Here is a 12286-nt window from a genome sequence, read left to right as displayed (position 1 = left end):
GCGCAGCTACAACCATGCAGTAAAGATCAGACAGTAAATTATGTGACGTATTTGTGGGAAGACTAATACACTGAAGTGGGTACACCAATAATCACAGTACTTATAGACCTACCCGTAACACCCTTTATATACTGATTCACTTAGATTTTGTTTGTTTTCTATTCGTTTATTTTATTTTATTTGTTTGTTTTTATTTTATTTCATTTGTTTGTTTTTATTTTATTTCGTTTGCTTCTTTTGTTTATAGGATTTACAGACGAGTCGAAGACGATGTCATTTGAGGTGGGGTTGCTTTGTCTTCAGGGAAGACGAGAGAAGGAACATAGTGAGAATGCTGCAACAACCTTTGCTGAATTAATCTTTAGAATTATGAGGAAGTATGATATTCTAAGCCAGAATACATCAGTTTCTAAACTGATCTGACGTTATCTTCCTTGATCCATGTGTCGCTATGCTCTATATCTTTTGTCATCTATTACACTGATTGTCGTCTATCTGCTGCGGCCGCGTGGTCTTAGTTTAAGTTAGATTAAGTAGTGTGTAAGCTTAGGGACCCATGACCTCAGCAGTTTGGTCCCATAGGAATCCACACACATTGGAACATTTTTTATCTGTTGCGGTTTCCCGCCGCTGCTTTTCCCTTCTTAATCGGGTTAAATAGTCTTGAACCCCTTGGTATGTCTCTCACTAAGCTATTTTCGTAATAAATTCCCTCAGCATTTCTGCTTCACCTGTTCAGTCTTAGCTTATCTTCATTTTGCATGTCATGTATAACATCACTCCGCAGCACCACATATTAAACGAGTGTCTTATTGTGAAGCATTTAAATATGACGGGTAGCTGTTCAAATTCAGGTCTTGCGATTAAGATCTAGGCTGTCCATCTCTCAAGGAAAATGCCGACGTGGTTATTTTAAAAATGAAATCTTCCCCATACTTTCCTTAACCTTGCTTCCGTTTTGTCTCAAATAAAAGCTTAGTCGACGGGACATAAAATTCTAATCGTCCATTTTATTTCTTTCAGTCCTTCGACCCATCTTTTCGTCGGTGTCCCCATGCTTTACGTAGCTCCGTTTGGTACGTGAGAGCTAACTTTGGTCAATGATAGTTTTCCTTTCGTAAATATTTCGGCAGCATCTTTATGTTTGATCTAAAGTACTGTCATTCACAGCAAAGATGTTCAGTTGATCTCGTACTGTTCCATTTCTGTTGTCTTACAGTCGCATTCATCCCTTACCATTGTGCAAAGTACCATTTCAGTGGCGTACACTCTAGTTCTGCCCTGGTCTTTCCTTCTACAATGTCCGCCACTAGAAAAAACTGTGTACACTCTAGTTCTGCCCTGGTCTTTCCTTCTCCAATGTCCGTCACTAGAAAAAGCTGTGGTTACTCAAATATTTTACATTTTTTTTGTGGTTATAGCGTGAGTGTCGTTTCACAAATTTTTTAAATGGATGTCTTAGCTGCTGGCCAGTCTTCCAGGTTGTATGGCCGTGCCCCATGAAAGCATTCCATTTCCAAACGCTTCGGTCAGAGTTGCATTGGACATCTGCACAGGTGCTCTTGGATCAGCTGAGACTTGCTAACTGAATAATCAGACATTGTAGGGCGACATAAATAGTATGGAAGAGGCCCACGGTAGTTTTGCACGTGATCGCTAGAGATAATCCTTGTCAGAGATGAAACATGTTTTCGCCCGTACTTCATCTGAGGATCCAGATGCAGTAAGAAACGTCATATTTCCTTTTTTTGGAAAAAAAATTATGAGGTACCATGGTTGAAAAGGCGTTGGGACTTTCTGAAATTGTGTAGGCGCAACCCAGCGCGAGTTGCCGCCATAGAGCCATGATTTACGCAGACTAGTTAACTACTTAAATGTCGGCTACCACCTGTCAAAGATAAAATCCATCGATCTTCTAGAGCTACTGTCAGTACATCAGTAAGTTTAATGGCCTCTTCTTTTCTGTTGACTTTATCGCCATGTTTATATATTTCGATGGCTCCGCTTGCCGTCTAGGTAAAATAGAAAAATCAGTTCTAGCAGGGAATGCTCTTACATCACGGTATCACGAAGCGAAGATTTAGAAACCACAATTTTATCCATAACAATGAATTACTCGCATGGCTACAAGGAGAAGCCATCGAAATTTATGAACATTGGAATAATTTTAACAGAAAGGAAGAGGCCTTGAAACTTAGTTCAAATGGCTCTGAGCACTATGGTACTTAACATCTATGGTCATCAGTCCCCTAGAACTTAGAACTACTTAAACCTAACTAACCTAAGGACATCACACACAGCCATGCAGGCAGGATTCGAACCTGCGACCGTAGCAGTCGCGCGGTTCCTGACTGAGCGCCTAGAACCGCTAGACCACTGTGGCCGGCTTGAAACTTAGTGATATTGGACAGTTGCTTTACAGGATCGATAGATTTTGTCTCTGATAAGCGATATCTGAGTTTTCTCCCGGAAAAGAATTATTTCTGCCGACATGTAACCCTCTACAACGCACATATTTTTCACAGTATGTATGTCACTCTAAGACGTCCAACCTGTCAGTCGGCTCAGCAATACCGCTCGACAAGGCGTTAACAACGGAAAAGTTTCGAGAAGCACGGCCAAGAACCTGGAAGACTCAAAGACTGCATAGCTTTCGATTTAAGATACAGTAAAATAGTGTACTTCTTGTCAAGTTTACTTATTGGGGTACGACACGTTTTCAAATTCAAGAAAGCAAAAAAAAACTTTTTGAATCTGCGTACCCCTACGGATGTAGAGGCGTCTCACTCTGACGCCTTTCGCCGTACCAGAGCGCGGTCGCCACAAGGACGCCGCGCCGTCAGCTGTTACCGAGAGGCAAAGGCGTCCCGGGGGGCGAGCGGTTTTTTGCCGCAGCGTGACAGGTCGGCGCATCGAGAGGCAAATCTGGCGCGCCTAACGTGACAGGCGCGCCTCCGCCTGTCTCCACTTAGCGAGTGATCATGGCCGACTACGGCGCGCACGCAGCGCGATCGATGCGCTGCGTGCGGCAGCGGCGGCGGCAGCGGCGGACAGAGCGAGGGGCGCGCCCCCATTGGCGGGCGCGGCGCCGGGTCACGCCCCCACCCCCCACCCCTCCGGCTCGCGGCGCTGCTCGGGCGCCACTCGCGCCCGTAAGACGGGCTCACCGCAAACGTTTGTCGGCCGCGGCTGGGCCAGCACGGACGATTAAGACGGCGGTGGGAGGGACCGCCGGCTATCGACCGGCCGGCACGCCTACGCTGCCCACGGCGCTTCCTTTCCTCGCTTAAAGCTGCGGCCACAGCACAACCAGCGGGGCCCTTACCTATCCTACTGTCCCCGTAGACACTTACTTCCCCTGTCCGGGCAAGATCTAAACTCACTTCTTCCAAAACTTGGCGACTTTAATAGCCTTTCCGGACCATAAAAATAGATGCAGTGCAAGCAATTCCCTGTTGGATAAATGAGCAGACGTTCAATCGCCTGTGATTCTCTGCATTCGGGCTTGTCTTCTTCAGAGTTGCCCCATTAACCACGATTTCTTTACATTTTGCGACTCTTGTTCTTAACATATTCATTGCCCTCTGTGTACTGCTCTACAATGAGGCGATAGCGATAAGCACAAACACAGATGGCTTTAATAGTGCGTACACAAGATATAAAAGAATATTGCACACCCGGAACTGACATTTTTGCTGAGTTGAATCTTGTAAAAAGGCTTCCGATGTAATTACGGACACACGACGGGAATTAACAGCGGAATGGTAGTTGGAGCTAGACACATGACACATTTCATTTCGGAAATCGTTAGCGAATTCAATAAGCCGGCCGATGTGGCCGAGCGGTTCTAGGCGCTTCAGGCCGGAAGCGCGCGACTGCTACGGTCGCAGGTTTGAATCCTGCCTCGCGCATGGATGTGTGTCATGTCCTTACGTTAGTTAGGTTTAAGTAGTTCTAAGTTCTAGGGGACTGATGACCTCAGATGTTATGTCCCATAGTGCTCAGAACCATTTGAACCATTTTTTTTTTAATTCAATAGCGTCAAGAGTGCGATGGAGGTAGCGGCTGGTCGCTCGGTAGGAAACGAGAGCTCTTGGAACGCTGGACACAATGAATTAATCTTCGTATATCGAAAATTGAAATGGACGATTTGAGACGTCAGCTAGTATAATATATGTTAAAAAATGACGAAATTCCTCCAACTATGTTTAAGTGACATAGGATAGATGGAACACGCCTCTCACACCGCTGACTACTAGTGTTAGACACATACGGTTGCAGTCAACAAGTATGGGCCTGAAGATGGTGTTGTAACAACATCGAAACTAGTCGCCAATAAAACCAACACCTTAATACATCTGGAGGAATTTCGCCATTTTTTAACATACAATGAATTCAATCCATTCTTAGGAATATCAAGACACCTTGCGACCCCTGGAGTCGTTGTGAAACCACAGCAGTGTGGGAACTCCGACGGTATTTCGAGAACTGTAGGGTCTTTCATATATTACGAAATTTAAAAAAAAATGCAATGATGAAGTCAAGTAGGCGACGAAATAAAATATTCATTTCTTTTCCTTTTCATCTTCATAAACTACCATTTAAGTGCGGATCAGGTATACATCCACCTCCTTGTCTCTGCAGCCAATTACTCGTTCTATGGAGTTCACGATGACACTTTCACAGACATCTCTGTTGATGTCGTAGATGACACGTTGAATTTTTTCTTTAAGTTGGAGAACTGTTCGTGGTTTGTTGTTGTAGACCTTGGACTTCACATAAGACCGTAATAACAAGTCACAAGGAGCAAGGTCACAAGATCTGGGAGACCATTCAAAGCCGCCAAGAAGTGAGACTCAGGGAATTTTGTATGCAGTAGTGTTATTGCTTCTCGGGATGTGTGTCACGTAGCCCCTCCAGCCGAAGCCACATATTAGCTGCTTAAACTGCATCCAGAGCAGACCAAAAGATGTTGCTGGACATTTCAAGATGACGCTCACAGTTAACTGTTACTGCACTGCCATCGAATTCTTCAAGCAAGACGGTGCCGACCACACCATTTGCCCATAATAATCCATACTAAACAGTGGTTCGCAGTGAGTGCACGTGGCTCACTTGGATCACCCCAAATACGACAATATTGTCGGTTAACGATCCCACACAGATGAAAATATACTTCGTCAGTTAAGATTTTTTTTTTTTTTTTTAAAATTGTTGTCCTTTTCTTGTTTTGTGAGATTCACTCGGCGAAATTTCTCCGTTTCAGGTTATCTGTGGGTTTAAGATGTTGCATCAAGTGATTCTTGTAAGAGTGCATATGAAGATCGTTTTTCAATATTCTTTGCAAAGAGGTTGTCAAAATTTCCAGTTGTCGAGAACGACATTGAAGGAACTTATGAAGGCTCACAGCCACGAGTCGGCCGCTGTGACCGAGCTATTCTAGGAGCTTCAGTCCGGAACCGCGTTGCTGCTGCGGTCACAGGTTCGAATCTTGCCTCGGGCATGGGTGTGTGTGGTATCCTTAGGTTAGTTAGGTTCAAGTAGTTTAAGTCGAAGGGACTGATGACGTCAAATGGAAAGTCCCACATTGCTAAGAGCCATTTGAACCACAGCCACGTTATCCTGCACCAATACAACGTTTTGTTCCGTATGAACTGTACGGTTTCTTCCGGGAGATCTTATGGTTGCAAAGGACCCCGTTTCCTCGAATTTCCCTATCAACTGCTGTTGATGCTGTAGCGGCATTATTAGCCTACATACGAAGATCCCGCGAAGTCTACGAATAGTCTGTGCATAGCACTCCCCGGTTCTATAATGGGTTTTCACAGTAATAACACGCTCCTTCTTTGTCAACCGCTGAAATCCTTAATTAGACAAACAATGATTGATCAAGTAATCGGAATGACAATCGAAAATTAATAAATACAGTGCTATAAACTTGAAACCAAAATTTGGCCACTCCGTTTTAAACCTGTGAAATATATGAAAGATCCTGTACAATGGAAGTCTCGCTGCAACTGCCAGATGCCGGACACAACCATGTTCAACCGTCCTTGAAAATGTTTGTCAGTAGGCCTTGTGATCCCTGCGGTTGTTATGGAACTTCAGCCGTTATGGGAAATCCGAGGCTATTTTGCAAACCAAGAATGGAGATATGTCGGCAACTGCCAAGTCCTACCTTCCTGTTGACTGCAGGGGCGGTGGCAAGGGGAGGGGGCGTATAGGGCTATAACCGCCCCCCCCCCCAATGGAGGAGTATCATATTACACTGGATTAAATGATCAGAAATCAGCAAATATATTACTTCAACATATTCACTCACTTTTTTATAAGTATGTGGCAAATATAGGTTGCAATGTATTTTAAATATATTTCAACAAAAGAATAAGAGCGACAAATAGCTTACTATCTAAACCAATAAACATCATTTAACTTAAAGTAGGCGTCTTATTATTTATTAATATACATTGGATGTACATTAATGTAGGAGCACCACTTACAATATTCAAGAAAGCTAAATATGCCGTGTGTGCTTACCAACACTTGAATTGCTGAGCCCAGACAAAAACTTCGAAATCGCTGGACATCTGGGTCAAATCGTATTATTTTCCCGGGCACACACTTTCTATAGACGCGTTTTCACCCTGAATTCCAGAACACTTACAAAAACTACTTTAACCAACACCAAAGTTTACCAATTTGTTGTTGGAGGACCCCAACTCTCCTTTTTCCTTTTGTTAAGCGATATTCCATCCCCCCCCCCCCCCCCCGCCATTAGCCCTCCCCCCCTTCCCGACTTGCCCCTGGTTGACTGTAACAGCTGCGGCTCCCAGGGCACAGTTATAGTCAACCCGGAAATTCATCTGGGAAGAGCAAGAGAGGCAGTGGGATAGCGGGAAACTGAGTGACCAATGAGAGTTCGTCGCTGTGATTGCCAATCGAAAGAAGGCAGAGGCCAAGATTTGTGTGTCGGGGTACTGGAACGGAAAAACCTGTGGCGGCGGTGGTCCGGAGTCGGGACCGGTAGTACAAATGTGAAGTGGTAATAGCAGCGTGAGGAACTGGAAATAGCCCGAAGAAAGAGGGTGGCAGTTTAGCCCTGGACCGGAGAGGCGCGGCGCTCACTGTCAAAGATAAAGCACCGTAATAAACGTTCTATGGGTGGGAGCAGGTAATTCGAATCGGTGAAAGACTGGAGGACAGGTGGATGGTAGATTTTACCAGCTGTCAGAAAGGACTAGAAATGTCTAAAGATGTTACATTGGCAAAATTAAGAATAACGGTTTACTATTGTATGGAAGGAGCCTTTATTAGGCTATATAAATACATACAATAAATCAAACTTTACTTGTCAAAGTGTAAAAAGACGGAAACGTTTATTGAAGGATGCAAGTAAACCCCGTTTCACTTGTAATAGTTGGTCTCTTCACCTCTAAGTGTTTTAGATCCCACGTAGCTTCATTTCATTTTCAGTATCTACCGGATTCTTTTTGTGATGACAGACTGCGTTTATATACAGCTTCCAGTATTTCTGCATTGGTTGCCCCACGATTCGACGACCCTTCTGAACGGACGCTGGGTCTTCGCGACTGTCAGGTGGCCAAATACGTGTGTTTAAAAGAATTCCACTTGTCTCACAGTGTGAAACTTTTCTAGTGAGCCTGTCGACCCAGATCAATTGGGTATCGGTGTTGGGAGATTTGGTATTAAAGGCTACCGAGAACAATTAACTTGATTTGAACAGCAGGCTTAAGGGTGATACACTGCACTGCGCCACAGGCAGCACAGACCGGGAGATTCGCTCGCCGGAGTAGGAAGCCATGGTGAGTGCCGTCTTCAGAGGCGGGCCCGGGTGACGTCATCCTGATGGAGTATGCGGCATGACACGGCCGGATAGTTGGCTTCACCATATGGAGCTTATTGCCCCGTGCTTTCCCACTCTTCCTCCCACAGCTGCCTGCATTATTTAGTCAACAGCGAGATGGCAGTCTGCAGAGGAACGGTACATAATATCACTATGTATTCTCTTCAGCCTCCTTGGCTGCTGCTTCTACTAGATCACTCCCTGAATTTCCACGTGCTCTGGTACCCATCAGAATGATACCTGTGTCGTCAACTGTTGGAACAGTTTCTCCTTATTGTTGGATCATTTTCTCTGCAGGGTATATTTACTGCAGTGCTTGTACCTCCAGCCCAGTGCTTTCAGGATTGCATAGAGTTCTTCGCTAAGAACAGAAAACAGACAGATCCGCAAAATTACGTATAATTAGCCCTAACATCTGCTTGCTGCGGAATCCTTGAAAATATTCTAAGTTTGAATATAATAAACTTTTCTGAGTCTGAGAAGCTTAAGTCCACGAATCAGCATGGTTTTACAAAGCATCCCTCTTGCGAAACAAGCCCTTTTTTTCAAATGATATACTGAGGACTAGGGGTGAGTGGCAAAAGCAGATTACATATTTCTAGATTTCCAGAAAGCGTTTGACAAGATGCCCCGTTGCAGGCTGTTAACGAAGGTGCAATCATATGGAATAAGTTTACAGATATGTGAGTGGCTCGAAGACTTCTTAAATAATAGCTGTCCTCGACGGAGAGTGTTCACCAGAGACAAGGTATCGTCAGGAGGGTCCCAGGGAAGTGTGATAGGACCGTTGTTCTTCTCTACATGCATAAATGATTTGGCAGACAGGGTGGGCAGCAATCTGCCGTTGTCTGCTGATGATGCCGTGGTGTAGTAAGGTGTCGAAGTTGAGTGTCTGTAGGAAGATATATCTTAAACGAATGGCAGTTAGCACTAAATGTGGAAAAATGTAAGTTATTGCGGATGAATAGGAAGATAATACCTGTAATGTTCGGATACGGTATTATTAGTGTCTTGCTTGCCACAGTGAAGTCGTTAAAAATCTGGGCTTAACGTTACAAAGCAATATAAGGTGTAACGAGCATGTGATAACTGTGGTAGGGAAGGCGAATTGTCGACTTCGGTTTATTGGGAGAATTTTAGGAAATAACGGTTCACTTGCAAACGAGACCGCATTAGGACGCTGGAGCGACCTATTCTTGAGTACTGCTCTAGTGTTTGGGATCTGTACCACGTCGGACTGGTGGGAGACATCGAAGAAGTTCAGAGGCGGGCAGCTAGATTTTTTGTTGATAGGTTCGAACAACACGTAAGTTTTACGGAGTGATTCTGAAACTCATGTGGGAATCCCTGGAGAGAAGGCGACCTTCTTTTCGAGAAACGCTAGGGAGAAAATTTAGAGAACCGGCATTTGACGCTGACTGCAGAACGAGTCTATTGCCGCCAATGTACATTTCGGGTAAGAACCACAAAGATAAGGTACGAGAAATCGGGCTTATACGGAGATATACAGACAGTCGTTTTCCTCTCGCTCTATTTGCGAGTGGAACAGAAAAGGAAATGACACGTAGTGGTACAGGGTACCCCCTGCCACTCACCGTACGGTGGCTTGCTGATCATCTATGTAGATGTAGATGTAGAAGGCTGCTGTTCGAGAAGAGTAGCCTCCCTTTCTTCCGCTCCACACATAATAGGGTGCTAGAATGCCAAAGACGTCATCACAGTCACCCACACACACTTCACGCTTCCTGGCTCTTTGGAGCAAGGCAACGGTAAACCATCTCCACTGGGACACTGTCCAGAAGATTGCCAGCAAGATCTGCTATTTTTTCAGTACTCTGAGTCTGGAAATGACGACGGCGATCTCATCAGTTTTTGGTGAAGTACTGGCTGTAGATATCATTTTACTCAAATAATGTTTAGAATTGGACGTTGTCTACATGTAGCTTTACATGATTACTCTGCACTCCACACTTAAGTTCCTGGAAGATGGTCATTTAGAGAAGTACCGTAATTATGAAATTTTAACAAAGAACATTTTCGTACTCTACATATTGTTGCCGTACCAGAAATTGTTTATGACAACACAGTCTCTCTTCTGAAAAGTGGGATGGGAGGTTCAGCAAATTTCGGCAATTGCTGGTTAACTGATAGACACTCACAGGTCGTCAGCTGCATATCTTAATTTGCAATAACATTTGAAGAACAGCTTTTCGACATCTGTTACTGCTCTACAAGCTGCAGCAAAGATCGGGATATTGTACTTATAGTGTGGATAAATTTCCAATGACCTCGAGTCTGCTAGCATAGCGACTGCCAGCTGACAGGAATGCTAGCAGACTTGCATGAGTTTCAGACAGCACGTTCCATACCTCTAAATGAAGCAATGTGGCTGCACAGTTGTAAATACTGCACCGATGGTGAACTGTTTTGAGTTTGCATGCTCCGTATTGATTATTCTATATGTCAGCCAATAACGATACTGCTGTTCGCCCCTCAGCGGTGTAATCTACTGGGGCGCCATGGAGAACAATGTTTGAATCTACTAAATGAGCCATTTACAAATCAAATTTTCTTGAGGTTCCAGATGTTATAAGTGGTTAAATATCCGCGAGTTTCAGACGAATGTTTCTCTGCCTTTACCAGGTAGTGGCTAAAAGACTCTTGTCCGAAAACTAGAGGGTATTTAACCACTTGACAAGGCTGGAAGCTCGAAAAAATGTTTAATAGTTTAAACCGCCGTGAGACCATGCATGCGTACACGAGCCGTTTGCAGTGTGTGTTGCCTCTGTATGTCTGCTTGAGCTGGGTGGGCGGCCGGCACGAAGTACTAAATGCAGGTCCCGTTTCTCTTGTTGGCAGCACTACATGCGAGAGGTGCAGCCAGCCACCTCCGCCCCCCACAACATTGCCGTCTGGGATGGAGCCCGGTTCGTCCACGCCTCTCTACACCCCTCCGATAACGGCAAAGAAAAAGTGCGTCAATACCAGTTGCTATTCAGTTCTTTCCTATTTTTATTAACTATCCAATAATTATCACTTTTTCGGTAAATAGATTAGAAATTTAAATCCAATATTTCGGGAGCCACGCCTAAAAGCAGTAGGGCTCCTTTCCTATGACGTCTCTGACGATATTTTCCGTTTCTTTTATCATTTATAGGTGCAGAAAGAATAAACAAAACGTTTTGATCGGACGTATCAGCAGATGTTCTCGTATATGTTCTTATTATCAACAATATTTTCAAAACGGTTCAAATGGCTCTGAGCACTATGGGACTTAACATCGGAGGTCATCAGTCCCCTAGAACTTAGAATTACTTAAACCTAACTAACCTAACGACATCACACACATCCATGCCCGAGGCAGGATTCGAACCTGCGACCGTAGCGGTCGCGCGGTTCCAGACTGTAGCGCCTAGGACCGCTCGGAAACACCGGCCGGCAACAATATTTTCTCTAAATTGTTGCGTCGAATCGCTAGATCAGTCTCAAAGTAATTATTGATATGCAAGTGCACTGATCACTGTCCCATTACAAATAAGTGATTATGAATATGGAGACATTAAAGCACATGGACAAAACCAAAGACGAAATAGGAGAATTCAAAATAATCTCGGTGTGTTCGTCCACGAGACGCAGAACACGGCAGACACCGATGCCCAGGTTGATGCCCCGTTCCGAGACTTCTAGAAGACGTTCGATAAAATTCCGCAAACGCACCTAATAAACAAAATACGATAGCATCGAATATCAAGCCGGCGGTGTGACTGGATTCAAGAGTTTCCACCAAATAGAACACAGCTTGCATTCCAATGGAGAGAAACCTTCAGACGTATAAGTCGCCTTGGCAGAACTCTAAGAGAGTGTTGATGGAACATTACTTTTTTGTATCCACACACCGTATGAGGTGTGTATTTATGTATGTTCCACATCTTCTTTTAAATCACTGGACTGATTTCAACCAAACTTACTGCACACATCGCTTACTGTCAAGCAACAATCTATGTCGGAGTAATAACCGCTTACTCGTCATAGTTCAAGAGATGTGACGTCGTAAACACGGAGATGTGTGAAAAAGTACTGCACCATGCACAACGTTTAAATTTACTTCATCTTTTCTACTAACTCTACTCGCAGCATATTTCATAGACAGTATCCACAAAAATAGATATGACTTCACAAACACTGAGATGCGTGAAAAAATATCGCATCATGCATGAAGTTGTAATTGATTTATTCTCTGGCCGGCCACGGTGCCGAGCGGTTCTAGGCGCTTCAGTTCGGAACCGTGCCCCTGCTGCGGTCGCAGGTTCGAATCCTGCCTCGGGCATGGATGTGTGTGATGTCCTCACGTTAGTTAGGTTTAAGTAGTTCTAAGTTCTAGGGGATTGATGACCTCAGATGTTAAGTCCCATAGTGCTCAGA

General features: G+C 44.4%; 1 protein-coding gene across 1 annotated transcript in view; it reads left to right on the top strand.

Moving 5' to 3' along the window:
- The window catches only part of LOC126267364 (inhibitory POU protein), a 449384-nt gene that overhangs the window by 237903 nt on the left and 199195 nt on the right, over positions 1–12286 (top strand). Inside the window, exon 2 of the mRNA XM_049972505.1 lies at positions 10724–10837. Coding sequence (XP_049828462.1) covers positions 10724–10837 — 114 coding nt within the window. The remainder of the gene's footprint in view (positions 1–10723; positions 10838–12286) is intronic.

Source organism: Schistocerca gregaria, chromosome 4 (assembly GCF_023897955.1).
Source record: "Schistocerca gregaria isolate iqSchGreg1 chromosome 4, iqSchGreg1.2, whole genome shotgun sequence".
Lineage (NCBI taxonomy): Eukaryota > Metazoa > Arthropoda > Insecta > Orthoptera > Acrididae > Schistocerca > Schistocerca gregaria.
This window is presented reverse-complemented; position numbering and strand designations above follow the sequence as displayed.